The sequence below is a fragment of the Eucalyptus grandis genome, chromosome 11 (assembly GCF_016545825.1).
Source record: "Eucalyptus grandis isolate ANBG69807.140 chromosome 11, ASM1654582v1, whole genome shotgun sequence".
Classification (NCBI taxonomy): Eukaryota; Viridiplantae; Streptophyta; class Magnoliopsida; order Myrtales; family Myrtaceae; genus Eucalyptus; species Eucalyptus grandis.
Window position 1 is genome coordinate 30444712 of NC_052622.1, and position 21822 is coordinate 30466533.

The window sequence follows — 21822 nt, forward strand, 5'->3', positions numbered from 1 at the left end:
TATCTCTTTATTAATGACTTGGATCTTTCTTCTTCAAGAGGAAATCCCATAGTTGGATGAGAGGATTTCATAGGATTGGATAGTATTAAACATTAATGACCAAATCTTCCTCATTCTCTCTCTCTCCCCCAAAACCCACAACCACCACCTCTCTTTTTCTTCTCTCATTTGTTCACTTTGGCACTCACTCTCATCTTTCCTCTCCCTTTTGAGCTTGGCCAAACCACCACCCTCTCTATTCCATCTCCTTTGCATGCTTTTTCCTCTCATTCCCTCACCGACCACCATCCACCACACACACCCGTCGTTGAACCGCAGTTCTTGTCACCATACCAAATCGTAGAGTCAAGGAGGAAGCTATCTAGCCTCACCGCAACCTCCCTCTCCTCTTTTCTCTCAGTTTGGTTCCCCCATGAAGCCCAAAGGCTATTTGCCCGCCTTACCACCGTTGTACCTCCTCCATGACGCCATCCAGCCCTTCATCGAGAGCTGTGGAGGCATGACTGACCATCGTCGATGCCCGTCCAGCCTTGCCATTCCTTCCTCATAGCTTGTCGAGTTTGGATTTGGGTATGAGTGGCTCTCTAGCCTTTGATTAGGGTTGTTGTACTTAGGACTTATTTTAGGACTAAATTAAGGTCAAATGACGCTTAGATGTGATAAGTGGGTTTAAGCGATAGATTATCATGGACTTCCGAAAGTTACTAATTGAGTTTTACCTCACTGATATTTGTTAAATGTTTACTGGCCCTAAGAATGTTTGAGCCCTTCCGTCAAATCAGGTTTGGGCTCCCCATTGAGCATAGCTAAGAAGTGATTGATTATCTAATTGAGGGGACTGATGCACGTTATATGCGCTACGTCATGGCTATTTGGGTCGATAAGAGACTCCCTAATTTGGTGGCTCACCACTTTACATCATGGCAATTTTGGATAGAGGACGATGTCCACGGGCCCATATGAGGTTTTGATGGAACCTCGGCTACAGGAGGATCACGAGGTATTAGCTGGGATGCTATGGATGTGGATGTACTCAATGGGGCTATGTCCAATCTAGAGATCGACCCCAATGTGATCATCCAGCCAAAGCCTTGGTATATGCAGCCGTTAGCAAGTTAGGTGGTAGTGGGGTTAGTATCACTTTTTGGAGCCACTCTCGTAGTACTAGAAATGTTGGCTTACCCGAGACCCTTTTTGGAGAAGGTCATAGCTACGCTTTTGGAATTCAATGTGGCGAAGCGAGTTATGTTTGAGCTTGTGTGTTTAAGCTATGTGTATATGGTTTGTATGATGTGATGACTATATGATGCATATGTATCTATCTAAGTGTGGTTTGAACTATCCTTATTTGTTGGTTGGGTGATTTATTTTTGCTTCTGCTTGCATATATGGTTGATAATACGAATGGGTCGATGACGCCTCTTGGGACGTCACAAGCAAATAACCTAAGTGAATGATTGATAGCAAGGGATGGCGCACGTTTGGAGTGTGTCGAAGCATGACAATCCCACTTGGCTGGTATCAGAGCATGGTCATTACTTGGAATGATAAGGCGCATTGAGACCTTGGGATAGTTATATAGGAACGCTTATGCAATGCATGTGATTGCTGATTGTTTTATTGATTTGTGGTTATGAATTCCTAACTATGTTGTTGGGATTGTGGATCGGCTATTTCTAGCATTGAAAGAGTAGTTTAGCCTAGATTCCAGGAATATATCTGAATCTAACTTTTATGGACTTGAGCCACAATCATTTGAGAGGTGAACTTTCATGGAAATGGGAGCATTGTAGTAATTTGATGAGTTTAAGGATATCAAACAATGACCTCTCTGGTGAGATACCCGCAATACTTGGAAGGATGGCTAAGTTACAGGAACTGAACCTTTCTTCAAATAATTTTAGGGGAGAGATTCCAAGGGAAATGGGTAGCTTGTCCATGTTGTTGGATCTTGATCTAAGCAACAATGCGATCACAGGTAATGTCCCAATTGAGATTGGACTTTTATCCTATTTGGAAAAGCTGAACTTGGCATCAAACAATTTGAGTGGATATATACCGATGCAACTAGGCTCGTGCAAACATTTGTTGAGCTTAAACTTGAGTAGAAACAAAATCCAGGGAAGCATTCCTCCTGAGATAGGTAACACACAAGTCCTTGAGGTTCTTGGTTTGAGTTATAATATTTTGTCTGAAAATATCCCAAGCGAGCTTGCGGAGCTTAGAAACTTGCAATTTCTAAATATCTCCCACAATAGCTTGTTTGGTTCCATCCCACATAGTTTTGGAGATATGTTGTCCTTGATTTCTATTGATGTTTCCTATAATGACCTGGAAGGTCCTCTCCCTAATGTCAAGGCTTTCAATGAAGCTCCATTTGAGGCAATTCAACATAACAAAGGGCTTTGTGGAAATGTTGTTGGTTTACCGAACTGCAATTCTACTGGGAACAAGAAACGTAATCTACACATTGAAGCTAGAATCATAGTAATCCTCATTCTCTCGTTCTTGGGATTTCTACTTCTCTCTGGCACCTTGATTATTCTTGGAATCATCAATCATCATCGAAGAAGGATTATGAAGAGAGAGAACAATGAGCGGGCAAATGATTTGGATTTCAAGAGTATTGTGAGTTATGATGGAAATGTTTTCTATGATCGAATCGTGGAGGCCACGAAAGGATTTGATTCCATGTACTACGTGGATGAAGGAGCATATGGAATTGTTTTATAAAGCTGAGATATCATAAAGTCAAACATTTACTATAAAGCAAACATTGTCATCCCAAGAAGATAGTGAGATCATTGATTTGATACCATTTGAAAGGGAAATTCAAGCCTTAACAAATATACGTCACCGCAACATCGTGAAATTTTATGGCTTCTGCTTTCATGCCCAATGTTGTTTTTTGGTGTATGAGTACATGGAAAGAGGAAGCTTGAGGACAGTTTTGAACGATGATGAAAGAGCTGGAGAATTTCAATGGGACAAGAGGGTAAATGTGGTCCGAGGAGTTGCGGACGCATTGTCCAATATGCATCACGAATGTTCACCTTCGTTATTACATCGGGACTTGACCAGTAACAACATTCTATTGGATCTCAATTACGAGGCTCGTGTTTCTGATTTTGGCACTGCAAGACTATTGAGGCCGGATTCATCAAACTGGACTGCTATTGCTGGCACCATTGGGTATATTGCTCCAGGTACTTTGTCATTTTTGGTTTAATTTCAATGGCATTCGGTGTTATGCTTTTATAATTGAATTTTTACTAGTTTACTGCAATTCATTAGGTATTTAATTGTCTTATGGAGATTTGCTGTATTATTTTAGAGCTTTCAAGTTCAGTATTGATGAAAAAAGCTTTTCGATTTTCCTCATAAGTAAGAATTGGAAAATGAGGAAAACATCATAATCAATCCATTTCAAGGATATTAATTCGTGTTACCGAGATGATGCTCGTATTTTAAGCATCAAACAAAAATTGTTGAACTTTGCCAAATCATAAACTCCCATAACTCAAATCAGTGTTGCAAGTGTAGATTAAGTAGAAATCTGCAATTGTAATTGTCATACGTCACGGCATGAGAAGTAATGTTGTCAACTTGAATACAACTTATGATCGAGATTTAAAAAACAATGGATTCTCCACTTGCAGAGCTGGCTTATTCCACAGTTCCTACAGAAAAGTGTGATGTATATAGCTTTGGAGTTGTTGCATTAGAGGCAATCATGGGAAAGCATCCAGGAGATCATATCTCTTGGGAGTATTCATCATCCGCCCAAACTGAGTCGATGATGTTGAAGGATGTGCTAGATCAACGACTCTCGCCTTCAGGACTTGGCCTTCGAGATGCGCAGGATGTGGTCTTGATTGCCAAGCTAGCGTTTGAGTGCTTGCAAGCCAATCCGAGGCTTAGACCGACCATGGGACAAGTCTCACGTGAGGTTCGCTTTCAAGTACCTCTGGATATGCCACTCTCTACAGTCAGTTTAGAGCAACTTCGCATTCTTAATGTCAAAAGAATTGGAGCATTCCAGGAGATGGTAAGATTTCAAGATTTCATATGCTATTGTGCTTGGTTTTCAATTATGATGACGATCGCCTTTTGAATATTTTCCTAATTCTCACTAATCCTAACCAAGTGATTTCTTATTTTCACTACAGAGGTAACTTCTCTATGAACATTACAAGAGTTTGAAGTCGTGGTACTAGAAATAAGTATGGGAAGACTTTTGGGAAGCTCCCGTTTCACAATTATTTCCTTCCTTTTGCCGAGTGATCGGGAAGTGAATTTACGAAATGCAGTGGATCAACATCTCTTGCCTTTTTTCGACCAAAAAAAAAGAAAACATATCTTGCCTTCTCTAATATGAGATGCAAAGAACATCTAGTTTCTATTCCTATAAGAGATAATAGTATTAGCAATATGTAAACTTTTATCGATGTGTAGTGTCATATTTGAACTTTCGATTAGTACAATTAAATCAATTTTAAGTAATGTTCACTATTGTCTTGAAACTTTCGGTTGGTCCAATTAAATCTTTGATATATTTTAGGGATATGTGTGAACTTGTAATTGCAAAACTGTAATACTTGATTTTTTTTTTCTTTTGAAGCATAATGAAAAAATGCCACTCATTCTCCATCGGACACCATTTCGGTTGAAAGCTTAAACAAGAATTAGAGCACATTATTCATATTAAGTGAGTGGTTTTGTCCTGGCTTGGAAGCTTTTCCTCGACACTGCAAGACACGATTTAAACTTTTTTGTTTTAATAAAATATTATTGATTAGAAACCTAGTGTTGATTTTTTATCCTCTCACTTAACTAATAGTTTATGGAACTGTTATTTGCGCACGCAAGATCTCGTAGGGTCACTGACCCGCCTCGTGCTGCCTAGGGGCAGCCGCCACTGTGGCCACAAGCGATAAAGGTTGCAATGTGGCAACTTTTGTTGTTTTGCTTTGTGGAAATTTGTATGTCTTTATATTTATTTTCTTCTATTTTCATAAGCTTTTATTTTCATTTTCTTTATTTTTACATATATTTATAGTGTTTTCAATTTATTAGGAAAATTTTCACCAAAAAAAAAAAAATTAGAAGCTATGCAGGACAATATGTCAGCGAATAGCGACAAATTAACGGTCACGTCAACATTTCCATTTGCTTGTACAATGGGATGATCAATCTCAAAAAAGGAAAAATACATATTATTGAGAGGCTACATTGGTCAAGAAAAATTGCATAGGAAAATTGAAAAGGTACAAAAACTATCAAGGCCTTTATTTATTTTTTTACTATTCACGAATCAGAACATTTAGAATAAGATTTTGATAAAAGCTAACCATTCAAAATCTTTGTTGAAAAATGCGGGCATATCGAAATGGTTGGTCCTACAAGAATACTTATATTTGTCAAGGTGATGTAGTTGGATAAAAAAGAAGATGAAGGATAAAAAATCAATTCAATCAGTTTGGCCAAAATGAGAAATGAGGGTCAATATGAATTACATTGATCAAGTGAATAACCCGAACTGCTTATTGAAATGGAAAATATCGACCGGATCCATAAACCAACCAAGCCCTCGTTCTGACCAAAAACATAGGAGCCATAATGCTGGTAAAATCTGTGCCCAAATGGCGCCCGGCAAAGTGGGCAATTCGAACATTGATCGAGCCGTTTTTCAATGTGCTTCTTGTAGTACGCGTGGTTGCGGTTGAGCACCCAACACTCCGTCTCCTTTCACGAAAGAAACCCGAAGCAAATTGTGCACTCCTCGCAATTGATGTCCCTAATTTTGTCGCAATGATAAACCACAGCTTCCACCATGAAAGACACTTGTGGAGCCATTCCACGCGGCGAGAGTCACTTGATGAAGCTCGACCGAGCGTTGACCAAAAAAGAAAAAAAAAAAAGCTCGGCGAAGCGAGCAGTAGTCGCCATCCTATGCTTCTTCGTGCCGAGGGCAATTTTTGGAGATGATGAAACAGGTAAAGCATGGTCGCTCCTTAGGAATTGTAAACGACCGATGGTGGGTAGCCCTAACTACCTACAAGGTAAATGAATCATTCCCCATTTGTGATTTAGTAGGCGTAGATTCTAAAAATCTTTTTCGATTCTTTTCGATTTTTTTCCTTCATTTTCCTTTATGCAAAGCTAAGGCCCTTTTTTCATCCTCTTGCTTTTGTTTTTTTAATATAAGACAAATGTTTTTAGCTTATTTGTTTTTTTTTTTTCAAACTTTCATTGAAAATAATTTTGTACTTTCAAATTTCATATTTAGAATTCATTCATTAATGTGTATTTTATGATTCTATGGTTTATATCCTAGCAGTTGCCAACAGTCTTCTACGATATTTGCAATTAAATCCAACTATAATGGTGCATTCGTTTCTCAAAAATGAATGATTTGAAAAATATATTTTTTAAAATAATTACTTTTATCGTTTACAATGATGAACGAATGCATTTTTTTTCATTATCCTTGAAAATGTTAGGATATAAATTGTCGTGACAATGAAAATATTTTTTATTGACTAATTATTTCAAGCAACACAATCAACCATTTTTAGGAAAATATTTTCTAAATCATTTATATTTTGTGAAATAAACGAAGCATAAGTAAAACTATTCTCTTCTTGAATCTACTTATCGAATGAAAAAGAGTAGGTTATAGTAGAAGTATTCTACCATTATGGTCAAGTGCTATGCGTGCGCACTCACATCTTTTCGATGTGGGACAATGCACCTCTTAGTTTATTTCACCAACAATCCCCCACTTTATTTATTTATTTATTTTTTGATACCGAGGATTTGCCTTGGCACACCATACGGGTGCTCACGGCCCCCACCGGACACCAGCCAGTGAAGACCAGCGACTATACCTTGAGGGGGACTAGCACGGGATCCTTTAACCCCGGCCCCTCACTTAAGTCGCAATCAACCAGTTAGGAAATCGAAGCCAAGACCTCAAAGTCGACTAAGCCCTAACAAACTAGGCTGCCTACGAGTAGGTACAATCCCCTACTTTGTTTATAAAACATAAATACAAAAATAAAATTTTTAAAAAGAAATACAACCAAAATTTCCATGACATAAATATACATACATAAAAGTCTCTTTTGAGTTAAAACTTTATTTAGTGGATGCATCTCAAAATTTTATAAAATAGCTATACTTTAAACTTGTCACTTTAATAATAGAATCGAATATATCGTATATACTAAGCTCTTGTTTCATCAAGAAGTTTATAATTTATTTAACTCTATGGCCTTATGCTTGAAAGAAGCGGCACCACTTATGTTACTAATAAACACATTACTGATTTGTGTTATATTTCATTGAGAATATAATTCAGCCCATAAAATGGAAGAAATGATACTGTCTTCTCACATATGAGCTAATGTCAGTATTAAACAATCATCATTAGTAACTTGTTTTTTACCCATTAACATTATAGCTAGTGATATTCTACTATTAGGTCGGGTTATATTTAGTGATTTTATTAAAAGGTTTCAGCCCCATTTCTTTTAAGGTCATATTTACTATGTCCTTTGTTAAAGCCTTTGTAAAGGGATTGACCAAATTTCTGCTTGACCTCACATAGATAATTTTTATGGTATCATCTTGAATCAATTGTCTTACGCACTGATGTCTTAGATTGATATGAGTAGACTTATCATTATAAGTGCTACTATAAGCTTTTGCCAAAAGTAACATGACTATCATAATGGATAGAAATAGAAGGCATAGGATTAGGCCATATTTTGATGTTCAACAACAAACTTCTAATTCATTTAGCCTCTTTCCTAGTTGCTGCTAAAGCAGCGGATTCGGATTATGTTATTAAGTGAGTAATGCATGTCTGTTTCTTACTTGCCCAAGATACAACACATCCTCAAGTGAATACCATCTAGAAGTAGTATGTTTATCACCCAAACTTGTCATGCAACTAGCATTGGTGTTCTAATATAGCCAGATAATTATTATAAAATAGTCCCAAATTTTTAGTTGTATTAGGATAGAAAAAAATTCTGGTAATAGTATTCCAATGTTCTATACATGATGGGGTACTCCAAACCAGCTCAATGACGATATCCAACCATGAAAGAAAATATCATCCATGGAAAAATCCTGAGGGCTGGACTTTCTCATGTTTCCTCCCAAAAACCTTTTTTTTTTTAAAACAAAAGCATTTCATTGTAAAAAAAAAAAAAAGCATTTTCCCAAAGCTCGTAGCAGATTAAACTCGTTTGTTTGTTTGACTCATTTGCTTCTTGTCTCAGAACATGATTCTATAACTTGTTATGACAAGGGACATCTGAGAACGGCGTATCAAGTTTCAATGATCATAAATTTGACTTGTGATTAACAGGTTTAGAGCGCACTTGTAATGAAAAAGATTTGGGGCAAGTAAAAGAGGACCATCATTCCATGGTGGAAGAGTTGACAAATTGGGGGCATAATAGGTTTTGGTAGTGACCAGACTGGGAGAAAGTCTCAACCCGAGCCAAAATGGATGTGCAATTTGAATTTACTTTGATGTTGCATAGTATCATACTGATGCACGTTCTCTTGTGCAGGGGCAAACGTGGATTTTCAGTCTTGAATGATAGGGACAATCCAAAGACATCAACTGCTAAGGCAATTCCCATTGTAGAGGAATCCTTGAATGAATGCTTAAAATCATTTTGCAGTATAGAAAACTGTTTGAAGTTGACATACTTAAAGCTGTTGAGTTTTTTTTTTTTTTTTTAAAAGGGTTTTGCATGATGACTCTTACATGTTTTATCAACCAATTCCCCTAAAGAACATCAAAATGGACTAATTTAATGAATGTTGTGGAATTGATTGAGCATACTAAATGAGACAAGTCGGGATGATGAAAGGCAAACCCTATCCTATACACAGTCTCATATTCATACACTTGTGAGATGAGTGTAGGAAGGTTCATATCCATAAGGGAAAGAGTTCTCTCGCAAGAGGTACGGCAACCGAAATGATGAGAGGCAATTCATTTCTCTATCTCAAACACTACAGGTGATCCATTGCTTAACCCTTTTGAGCCCATACACTTATGGATATTCTTTTCAAATCACCCATGTCAAGAATCACCCCACATCGGGGCAACTAAGAGATCAAATGGCATTATGAGGTGAGGAAAATGAATGGAAATTTTCTTGCTCTCACTTGCATCAATCTTCAAGTCATGCTATTACATTGAATTCATGTGTTAATTTAAGTGCCTTAGAATGACGAAGAGCATTTCTTTCTCTATCATATACACTTATATCCGTAAGAATTCGGATCAGATTTTTAATTATTTTGAACTCTTTGTCGTGTTAATTAAGGTTAGGATAATCGTTAATTTGACCCGTGAGACAACAAGTTATTTTTTTCGATTATTTTAATCCTTTATTTGATTGAATATCTTAATTGTTTAGATTTAGTCGATAATTGCTTGTTTTTTTAAGCCACTAAAAATCTAAAAAATATTTGAATTAGGATTCAGTTTGTTTTAAAATATTTCTCGTTATCTTGCATATCTAGAATAGGGATTTTATTCCGAATTTAGAAAAATATAAATAAAAAAAACAAAAAAAAATGCATTCATTTAGGTTGTTAGTTTTATCATTATTTGAATTGCATGTGAAATTTTAATTTCGAAATTAATATAAAAACACAAAAAATCATCATGCATATATCATGTTGAATTAGGGCATTCTTTGCACGTCATTGCATGTTAGATTAAGATAATATCTTAGTTTAAATTAAGATTTAATGTGACTTGATCCTTAGTTTAAATTAGAATTTTAATCTAGCTAGATCATTTTTGCATTTTTAAATAGAAATATCAAATGCACGTCATTTAGTTTTTATTAGGTTCATTTAATTAGAACTTCCTCGTCATTAGACTAAGTCATTTAATAAATGTCGCGTGACATATAACTCGCATACTAAATTGTATGTTGCGTGTCATTTTAGTATGTCATTGCATTGCATTACCTGTCATCATTTGATTAATTTAGATTGCATTTAATCATTACATTTCTTCATGTCATATTAGATTACATGCGTTGCATAAGTCATGATTTTCATTAAATAAAGTGAAAACAAAAATTGAAATTGCGTGTTAATTAGAAATCATATCTAGGGTTGCTTATGTGAGTTCTAATTTAACAATGCAGATGCTTTCGTTGCTTCTAGGTATGTTTTGCAATATTTAATTGCTTTCTTGAGTGTTAAATTGGTGGTATGCGCACATGTATGATCACCTCACATGTTAGGAAGTTAAATTAAAATCAATTCAATTGCCAAACATTTTTTAAAAATGAAATAAAAAGGTACCGAAAGGGCACTACGATAGTCTGGTGTAACCAAGTCCCCGAACTCATAAATCTCTGGTTCATAGGAGTAAAGTAAATCTCCCGTTACTTTACTTGGGTTTCTAATTGACCCACCAAAAATAGATTAGTGGCGACTCTTGATTGAAAATCATTTGCATGTTAAGAATTCAAACCTAAGTCGCGAATTGGTATGGGCTTGGGAGAGCCCGAGCTAAGCTTAAAGACTTAGTAATCCATTAACCTAGTTTTAGGTGATGAACCCGAAAAAATTAGGTCGCGACAACAGTGTGCAAATCCTTTTTCATTCATAAAACTATCAAATTTTAGGTACCATTGCCACGAAACTTGTTTCAAGCCATACAAGCTTTTCTGCAAGCGACATACCATGTGCTCCTTACCTTTGACTTCAAAACCATTAGGTTGTGTCATGTATAGTTCTTCATCTAAGTCACCGTGTAAAAACGCTGTTTTTACGTCTAACTGCTCAATATGAAGATCCTCCACTGCAACTATACTCAACAGAACTCTAATTGATGTCATTTTCATTACAGGTGAAAATATCTCAGATTAGTCGATTCGTTCTTTTTGAGAAAATCCCTTAACTACAAGTCTCGCCTTGTATCTAATACTACCATCTACTTCATTCTTAATTTTGTACACCCATTTGTTTAATAAAGCTTTTTTACCTATGGGCAACTTGGTCAATTCCCAAGTTTTGTTCTGAAGTAACGAGCTCATCTCGTCTTTCATAGCACACTCCCATTGCAAGTGAGACGTGTCTGCCTTTGCCTCATCGTAAGTCTCCGATTCTCCTGAATCTATATATAAGACATGACTCAGAACAATATTAGTTGATGGATCAAAAATTACCTTTGGCTTTCTCACACGTGTAGACCTCCTCAAGACAAGTACTTCAGGGTTGTTAGTCTGCTCCGAATCATTGTGTTCCTCTTGAACTACGTCTTCATTGATAATAGACTCATCTTAAACCTCTCTTTCAAGTGCACTTTGATCTACTGGAAACATCTTCACGGGCATTATGTCTAATTTAACATATTTTGGTTCTATTACCTTCTCATGCTTTGTCTGACGATCTTTGTACATCTTTTCTTCATGGAATACCACATTGTGACTGCGGACGACTTTATTATTCTCATAATCTCAAAGCTTATAGCCATACTCGTCACCACCGTATCTGATAAAGACACACTTCTGGGACTTAGCATCAATCTTTTTTCTATCCTCCCTATCAATCAAAGCATATGCAATACAACCAAACACCTTTAGATGAGAATAATTAATCTTTTTACCTGACCACCGTTCTTGTGGTATTTCTCCATCCAACGTACTAGATGTATTTCTGTTGATAAGATAAACAGCTGCATCAACTGTGGCGGCCCATAAGTGTAGCGGGAGACCCGCATGTAGCCTCATGCATCTCGCACGTTCTAGAATAGTCATGTTCATTCTTTTAGCTACACCGTTCTCTTGAGGAGTTCTATGAACAATCTTTAATTCATGTTTGCCCTCTCGACTTAAAAATTCTGCAAATTCCTTACTTGTGTATTCACCACCATTATCAGATTTCAGAGCTTTAACCTGATAACTTGTCTCTTTTTCTACCATGGTCTTCCACATTTTGAACATCCCAAATACTTATGACTTTTCTCTAAGAGCATAGACCCAAGTCTTCCTTATCGCATCATCAATGAAGGTGACAAAATATCTCTTACCGCCATAAGAGAGTTCCTGAGCAGGTCCCCATACATCAGTATGAACCAACTCTAGCTTCTAGCCTTTATTTAGTCGCCCATTCAATTGAAAACTAACAGCAATCTGTTTTCCATAAATACAACTCTCACAAAAATCTAACTCAACTTTTTGCAAACCTGGGAGTAATTTTCTCGAGTGTAACTGCTTTACACCTTTTTCACCAAGATGTCCCAAACAATAATGCCAATGAGTAGATAAATTACCTGTAGCCATTGTAGTTGCAACCATATCACTGATATTGTCTCATTGGAGAATGTAAAGTGTATACGTACGCTTTCCCTTTACTACTACTCTTGCCCCTGAGGTTATCTTCCACTCTCCACAGCCAAAGGTTATTACCAAATCTTCTTGGTCAAGTTTACTAGTTGAAATTAGATTTTTCTTTAATTCCGGAATATGCCTAGTTTTACGCAAAACTAGATGTCCTCCACCTGAGATGTTCACAGTCACGGTTCCTTTCCCAACAATGGGACACATGTGGCCGTTTCCCACAACCATTTGTTCGAAATCTCCACTGACATAATCATCAAATATGTCTCTTTGCGAGGTGCAATGAAAAGAAGCACCAGAATCAATAAACCATTTATTTGTTGTCAAGTCAAACCCTGTAGACAAACACAAGTTATCTAGCAAAGATTCATCGCTAACCACATTAGCTCATTGATTCTCATCTTGATGCTTCTTTTTGTAGGCTTCACATTGAAACCTCCGATGTCCGATTTTATGATAAAACCAACACTCATCTTTTGCAACCTGTCTCTTACCCCTTGATTGTGACCTACCACGCTCGCTAAATTTTTCTCTACTTTTATTTCTTCCACGGTTCTCCATTGTGAGTGGTGTTGAAGATGTAGATGCAGAAACATTATCTCCACCTGAGACTTTTCTTCGCATCTCTTCATCCATGATACTACTCACAGCATCATCAAGAGTTAAATCATCCTTCATGGTGCTCGAAATTTCCTGCTCTGCAGTATTGTAGCTTTCTAGAAGAGAACATAAAAATAATAAAGCTTGAAGCTTCATATCTAAATCTATGTCTGCGGATTCCAATTGACCCGTGACTTGCATGAAACTATTAATATGCTCTGCCACAGAACATCTATCAGATAATTTCATATTAACCAGTTTCTTCAGCAAAAATACCTGATTTGATGTGGACGGCTTCTCATAAATATTCGTTAGAATATCCATGACTTCTTTTGCAGTTTTTGTTTTCGCAATGTGGTATCCTGTCTTTTTCGTCAACCCTAGACGAATCGCACCTAATGCCTTTCGATCAAGAATTTTCCATCCGGATTCTACTGTTGGATCCACTTCCCCATCTCGGGTTTCCAACCCTCAAGTGGTGCATAGAGATTTTTTTTTGATAAAGATAATCCTCCATTTGTAGTTTCCACCATCCGAAATCCTCTCCATTGAACTTATCGATTCTGATTTTATCTTCTGCCATCTTGTTTGCTTTCAATCGAACGTCACCGAAAAACCCTCGATGTTCTCGATTAGCCAACCCAGGCTCTGATACCAGTTGTTACAAAATCACACGTCGATTCCATAAAAATAACGTTCGCAAACAATTCACCAAGCAGAATATAATAATAAAATAACAAAATCAGATGAACACGCTAGAAAATTTGTTATCGAAGTTCATTCAAACTTGGGCTACGTCTCCACGCAGAGGCACTCTGCGAATTCACTAGATTTCGAAAAAAGTTGGAATACAATGATGATCTTCTCTCAAGATCAGGGCACAAAGAGATTGAGAACCCTCATCAAGAAAAAACTCACTTTTTTCTTCTCTCTTGTTCTTACCTCTCTATTTCCTTTTTCAGCATCTTGATGGCTAGGGTCTTGACATCGCTAATATAAATGTATCACTTTTAACTTAAAAGCAAATCTGATGGAAAAGACAAAAGCCTCTAAAAACAAATATTTGGCTTCATCTATAACAAGTTATCTCCTTCCCGGGTTCCTCTCTTTTCCCTTGTTTGATGCAGTCTGTTCGTTGTTGATTATATATATATATATAAATGTCTTTTACTCCATCATTAGATTTCACATGGAGAAAGTAGTCTTGGCGATCCGCATGGCTCCAAGTAACATTCTTGAAAAAAGGCATGTGCGGTGACTACATACTTTCTTGTTTCCGCATATTTCATGAATTAATTAAATATGACGTTGCGTCGGACAGGCATTACCTATAACTTGCCAAAAGCAATTTGCTTTTTTCCTACCCCTGTCTCGGATTCTTTCGATTCAAATGTTATATAAATAGGCCGTACGAAGTCAGAATTTAAGTTCAGAGCTATAATCTCAATTAAATAATACATTCTGTACGTCTAGTTCTTTTGGGGGCTGTAGACTCATAGAGTTAAATTGGAGGACCAAATTGGCAAAATTCAAGGATGGGTGAAATAGAAATCACTTACATCTCAGTCCTTACATGCTGAGTGGCGAACTTATTATGTAAAATAGATTTATGAGGACAAGGAGATTAAAAAGGGGAAGGGTTTACCCAAAAGAGTGAGATGATGCTGATAGCGGCCTCTCATTAATCAACTAGTTTTACTGTTCAACGAGCGATGCTGATATAACTAATGTCAATCTGAAGCATAGGCTTTTAATTTATGAGCAACTGAACATCATGCATGACATGTAGCTGATATCCAAAACTTCAGATTGATGAGTTATGAAAAGAGATATTATCCATATTCACTTTAAGTTTTGTTTACGGGTGAGCGATGTCCATGTGTTTGATCCATCGACAGAAGCTTCAACTAAAGATGGAGGAAAATATTTGTTGAATAAGTAAATTTTTGTTGCGTTTTTACTTTTGGCATTCAAACTTTGAACACATCAAATGGTCAACACGATCGACTGAGTGATTAAGTACTAGGTTCGGATGGAGCGGTCTCTAAGACATATAGACAAAAGTTGGAGTTCGAAGAGTCGAAGCAAAAGTTTTGATTCCTGTCGTCTTTGATATTTGAAATAATCGTGTGATGCGATGAAATTAACTTGATTAGATTTTGATATGTAAAAACAAACATGTCATCTTTTAGAGATTTTTCATGCATTGCATTGGTTCTCTATTAGTCGTTGGATGAGCAACTTCTGTACTTGATTTCCTATTGCACATGTGGAGCGGATAAGATACAAAGGAATGCTATGAGAAGTGAATTCCTATATGTCAAAGTCAGTACTATATCTTTTGTGAATGTGTCTCCACTCCACCTACATCAGTCAAATTTCATGTGAAGTGGTCAAAATTTCACGTGCTACTCGACTCTAGTTTACATGTGAGAAAAATTGTTTCACATTGCTTGATAACGGGTCCTAAATGTTTTTATATTCATGTAGTCGCTCTTTATTTTTTGGATTTGACTTTTTAACATGATTCGTCAGGTAAGATAATTTTTATATAGAAACCCAAACAAAGTGAATGATTTGATTTCATTCAGCCATGTCACTTCCTGTTCCTTCAGCTAGGCTTTCTTGTTCCTGGCCTGGTAGTAATAGTTATAATAACAACAGCGACAATAACAAAAATAACAACTACTACTACAACTAAAAGAAGGTTTCTTGTTGGTCGGCCTGTATACTAGGCTGCTTACTTACGCTTGCCTGGTGAGAGTGTCTTTTCCTGCCTTATGATTTCTGCTCTTTGTACGTTTTAGTGTATTCCTGTACGATGCTTTTGCACGTAGCTTCGATCATCAATACAATCTTTCATTTTGCCTAGCAAATGAATATACGAGACAGCTACAAATCCGGTAGATGTTATTGGACTGATTTTTGTTTTGTTTTTGGTTTTCATAAGCACCTACTATAATTTGATTCCTCGGTCATTTTTAGCACTTATGTTTGACTAAGAGTACCCCAGATGACATGGACATAGCTGCTAAATATTTTCTAGAGCGTTTGGATAAGTAGAAATCTAACAACCAGGGCTCGGGATAAGAAATTCGCGTAGCGCGCACTAAAACAGCCAGAACTTTAAAGTATCCCAATTCTTGAAACAACTCTTTTACAAAGTAAATCAATAGAAATAAAATTCTTTATAATTCAGGGTATAAACAACATAGGGCAATCTTCTTTCCAGAAGTAAAATCTATCTAAAATCTGTCTTTACTATGCCTTTACTAGCAACCTTTGCAAGAGTGTTATTTGCCATCAAGACCCCTTGAACATTTGTGTAGACAGCCTCTTCAACTTACTTGAATATATATTTGTCCTTGCACACATGGACTATAGCATCAGAATCCAACCACTAATAAGTTTTAACAGAAGTAAAATTGATTTTAGAAATCATGGCCAAAAATAATTGATCTCATAAATTTTCATATTTGAAAATAAAGTTGAAATCATGACAACATAGTTTTCTTCAATCAAATTTACATTTACCTTCACCATTGGAATATTCTTGTCCTTGGATGCATACTTACGGTGCCTACACTCCTTTGCATAGTGACCTTATTTTATTTTATTTTATTATGGTAAAAGGTAAGAGCATAGTGACCTTATTTGTCACAAACAAAACAACAATCATTTTCTTCTTTGGTAAATTCTTAAATTTTTGCCCTTTCTTTACTTTGAAATTATTGTAGTTTTTGAATTGAAATCCCTTACACCATAGCATTCACCTTAGTATCATACAAAATAGAACTATCATGTTCATGTGACTCTTCCTCAATTTGAAGCTGAATTTGTTCCAAAGTGATGTCGTCTAACTTGTGTGTTGGCCTTTTCCCAACTTGAAAAGATTTTGGGATATCAATTTTGAGGGCATGAATTTTGTTGACAAGTACTTGCAATCATGGACTTGCTTCAAATATCAATAAACCTAAAATCAAAATACTTATTGGTGCCTTACTCCTCCTTTTTGTACTTGAATTCTAAGTGCATTCCAAATATCTTTGGCAGACTTCATCTTAGTGAATAAGTCATACAATTAATCGGATAATGTATTTAGAATATATTTAGAGTATGCCCACGATAGAACAATTCATCATCTTCACATTTCTTCCTCTCCTTGTTAATCGGCAAAAGTACGCTTCAAGTGCCAAAAGTTACGAAAGTGACGCTTAAGTATCAAAATCGGAGATAAATTGATCACTTAGGTGCTGCATGACAACGTTTCTGTTCCTCAAAATTTATGTTCTTTGGTTCCCCAGAACAAAAAAAAAAAGAACAAACTCGCTTGGTAAAACATTTGTTCTCAGGAACAGATTTGAGAAGCAAAAAAAAGTTGCTTCTTGTTCCTGGGAACAATTTCTAGAAGTAAGCTGATTTTCTTTTTTAATTTTATTTTTTTGCCGCAACCACCGTCAACCGCCCGGAGCCACCGCCCACCGGTCGCCACCGACCGCCGGGCCGCCGCCGCCGCTGCTGCCACCGCCGACCGCCGATCGCCGCCAGCCGCCGCCGACCGCCCGATCGCCGCCGGCCGCCGCCACCGCCGCCGGGTCGTCGGTCGCCGCCACCGGTTGCAGTGCCGCCGCTGCCGCTGCCACCGGCACCGCCGCCGTTCATCGATCGCCGCTGCCGCGGTCGCCCAGTCACTGGTTGCCGTTGCCGATCGCCGATTGCCGGTCGATCGCCGCCGCCGGTCGCCGGTCGGGCGGCGGCGATTCGTCGGCAAAATAAAAATAAATAAATACAAAAAGAAATTGTTGCGTTACCAAACGCATTTCTATTCTTTTTCTATTTCGGAGTAGAAATTTTGTGTCGTTACCAAACGGGTTCTTTTACTCATAAATTGTTCCCCGGAGCGAAATAGAAAAAACTATTTCTGAAAAAAAACTCTTCCCGGGAATAAAAGCGTTGTCATGCGCAGCCTTAAGTGTCAATCCGGCCAAAATACCGACGTACGCAATTTCTGGTGAAGTAAGTACAAAACGGCATCGTTTTGCACGCCGACATAGCTAGACAATGCAAAACGACGTTGTTTTGGTGCTCACGTGACAAAAATTAATATAAAATTAATATAATTTAATTTAAAACTAAATTTATTTAAAACATTTAAAAATACAAATACAAATATTAAAAAATTAGAGGGGGTGGGGACGGCCGAGGGCTCGCCGCTCCCACCGCCGTGAAGGGCCGGCGAGGATGGGGGAGGGTTAGCTGGGGTTGCCGGCCCCTAGCCCTCCTCCGTCGCCGGCCCTTCCCCCCCCTCCCATTTTTTTTAATAAATTTTTTAATATTTTAATTTTTTAATATTTTTTAATTTTATTTTTAATATTTTTATTTTTATTTTTAAATGTTTTGAATAAATTTAATTTAATTAATTTTTTTACCACGTCGCACCAAAATGAAGCCGTTTTGCACTCGCGCCCAAAATTGACATGTCGGCGTTTTAGTCCGATTTTAGCCGGATTGATACTTTTGATACTTAAGTGCCTCTTTATGCCAACTTTTGGCACTCCAGGGGTCTGGGTGTCGTGATTTTGTTGTGCAGGTTTTTGCTAGTATGTTTATATCGTATGGTATTCTTTTATCTCGGATATATTATGTCGAAAATGAGGACCTACCAAATGAAGTCAACCCGTTTTCATGGTGAAAGAGTTCCAGAAGGGGCACTACGGTATCTTAACTTTCAAATTTCCCCTCGCCAGCCAATTAATGCTCGTTAACATCGGTCAAGCCACCGACCAAAAAAAAAAAAAAAAAAAAAAACATCGGTCAAGCCTAGCTGGCCCAATCAAACACGACCTTCACCAAGACAACGTCCTCGACATGTGATCTAATAATCACGTTAACTGGATACTACTCAATCAACCCGTGTGGATTAATAAACAGTTTGACCACCCCTAAGCTCGGATTTACTCAAGTCAAATTGAATTAACTCTTTGGCCAATAAGAAAAGGGAATATTTTAGAATTTATCACTAAGCTCATTTCTTCCCTTCCATTTTCGTGGCAGTTTCTTCCCTTCCACGAAAGCTCTTGAATTTGCCGTTGTAAAAATTTCTTATTGACTCTCTCTTGTCTCCGTAGTGAAAAAGAAAGTGAGTGAACCAAATTCTCAATCCTGGCGCACTTGGAAAAGCTTTTGGAGTGAGAAACCAAGAACTAGACTAGAGTGATGGAGGTATAGAATCAGATTCGTACTGTAGCGAGGCAAACGGCGAGGTTGAGGGTGGAGACTTTTCAAAGAATAAGATTCTAGAGATGAAATGCCCAATTTTTAAAATTGGACGACAAGATGATTTAGTCAACTTTTATTAAATATTTGAATTTTTAAAAACTTTTTTGAAGTATTCTTATGTATTTATCGCATTGCTTTATAAATTAATTTTGTTCTCAATTATAGAATAATGAGTATCACATTCATCCGAAGTTGCTTCCTATTTCTCATGCCAGTCACTTCATTCTTCTCTTTATAAAACACTCATAAGCGGCACATAAACTCAAAATAATGTAAATAATTGAAAAGCAGTATTTGCATAGTCATCGATGTTTTAAATAGTATCCGCCCCTTCCTTTTCCTATTATTCTCACCTCTCCATCTATTTACCCACTGTTCCGCTCTTCCTCCTTTAGACATTTCAAGCGTCCCAAACAAAATGCACAATTTCCGAGTGCACAAGAAAATATTTGGTGGTTAGTAACTACCACATCATCAGCTGACCTAGCGTATATGCTCCACTGAAAAAGCGACATCTGTCCGGTGATCTGGAATATGTAGGAATTAAAAAATTAAAATCGAAAAGGCTTGGATGCTCTTTTCTCTCTCCTCTGGCGACTGACACAAGGAAAATAATTTATGCATTGTCCCCGCTCAAAATCCTCTCTCATCTTTTCAATTTTTCAAGGGTTGTATACCCAGCGCTTTATCTCCCCCCATTCCTCTCTCTCTCTCATCTCCCAAAATGTTTGCTGGTTTCTCACCGATCAACAAGAAGACGACATTTTTCTTTGTCCATCTTCTCCAGAAAATCGAATGTTGTAGCGATTTCCATTAATGCAGATCAAGCAACAGGCGTAATCTCGGATGATCAGCGCCCGGAGAGTGGGAGATTATTCGCAGTCTCCAAAAAGAATTTGGTTGGAAGCTTTAGGTTGCTGACTTGAGTTGTCAAAGCTGGAATGAAAAAACGGTAATGAACTTGTGAAAAAATTTGTTCTGAAAGAAATTTTGGGAGATTATTCGCAATCTCCAAAAAGAATGGCGTGCACGCTGCTGATCCTCCTCTCTGATGTTGTTCATCTGGCTTTTCTTGCTGCATGACTGTGTAGGCCCACCATATTCATAGAGACCATACAAAGAGGGGTGCATGCTTACGGACGATCAAGGGAAATAGTATCAGAAGGGCGGGTGCGGAGGGTTTGGGAAGGGCTACTTCTCGGAGCTCTTCAAGTCCATCGACAGTACGAGAAGACGCTCGAAGCCCGACGAGTCTCTGCCTACCGCCATTTGTTACCTAGTGTGGGTTTATAGGGGAAGCATAGTTCGTCGCCGTATATTTGAGTACTAAGTATGGTTGAATAAACACTCTTTGCCAATGAAGTTGGGTGCGTTTGTGCTTATCTGATGAACAATAATGGAGAAAAGTCAGATGTGAGATTGCACGTCACGGCATGAACCAGCAAAGAAGGATTGAACTTTGCGCACAAATCGAGAACAGTTCCTTCTTCGTCGCCTCTGTCTTAGACCATATATGATTGGCCTTTTGACATTACAATAGCAAACTCTAATCATTGATGCTCTAAAAGCATGAATAATTGAACGTCTCGGAGCACGTTGAAAAGGACAACATTTTACGATCGCTCGTGGCATTTTGTTATTAATGTACATTTGTAGATCCAATTAGATTGGCTAATTAGGCTGTCCCTACCAAGTCTTGATACTAGAGCTCTGTTGCTGCTAAAAAAATTCCGATTGATGGAATTCTCAATGTGGCAAAGCTTAAATGCAATAATAATGTGTATATATAGTTGGCCAAAAAAATAAAGTACAGAATGGCGAGAGACCAAAAAAAGGAAGGCATGGTAAGTAATGAAGAAGCAGGTATGCAATTTCTCTTTTGCATTATAAAAAATATCTCTATCTTTCAAAGGATCCCAAAAAATGCATGAAAGTTCACCTAAGTGGTCCCAAAACACAGAGCCATTAGTTGATTTCTATCATAGAGATGGGGCAATGCGTCTGCATATTGCTTGAAATGTCTGCCCACCATTCCTGGCAACATTTTGGCCTTCCTCGGTCGCGCTGGTCAATAGCTTCACCACCGGATCGTTCATGAGTTCTTCATCCGTCAGTGCTTCGAACATCGGATGGTTTTCCAAACAGTCCTTCATCCATTCACCCAATTCTTCAACTTCTGTAATGGTGTAATTTATGCCCCCAATAGCCAGAGAATATGCATACTCGTCTAGCAAGTGAGGACTAATCACCCTACGACAGTGATTTTTCTCTTTAAAATGATGATCTGGAAATAGGAAGAACATCTTTATCAGTTGGCCTTGTCTAGCACCGTTTCTTAGGAAAATTCTTAGGTAGTCACCTTCTTGGCATCTTAGCTTCACTTCAAAAGAAAATATTTGGAGAATCAATCCTTCCTATTGCCAAAATTTCTTTCAGAACAAAATTTTTCACGAGTACATTACTGTTTTTTCATTCTGGCTTTGACAACTCAAGTCAGCAACCTAAAGCTTCCAACCAAATTCTTTTTGGAGATTGCGACAAATCTCCC

General features: G+C 37.5%; 2 protein-coding genes across 3 annotated transcripts; one reads left to right on the forward strand and one right to left on the reverse strand.

Annotated features, from left to right (window-relative positions):
- Positions 1 to 1716: 1716 nt before the first annotated feature.
- On the forward strand, positions 1717 to 4322 carry LOC104427630 (MDIS1-interacting receptor like kinase 2). 2 transcript variants are annotated; one of them, XM_018865625.2, is made up of 3 exons: positions 1717 to 3206; positions 3660 to 4048; positions 4170 to 4322. In XM_018865625.2, exons 1-3 carry the CDS (start codon positions 2924 to 2926, stop codon positions 4173 to 4175), a joined length of 678 nt encoding a protein of 225 aa, XP_018721170.2. In that variant the 5' UTR covers positions 1717 to 2923; the 3' UTR covers positions 4176 to 4322. Both variants share the same exon structure in this region; 1 of them encodes a protein (XP_018721170.2).
- Positions 4323 to 21253: 16931 nt separating this feature from the next.
- Positions 21254 to 21577, reverse strand: LOC120289876 (tRNA (guanine-N(7)-)-methyltransferase-like). The gene has a single exon (XM_039305256.1). The coding sequence runs from the start codon at positions 21575 to 21577 to the stop codon at positions 21254 to 21256; it is 324 nt and encodes a 107-aa protein (XP_039161190.1).
- Positions 21578 to 21822: the final 245 nt, after the last annotated feature.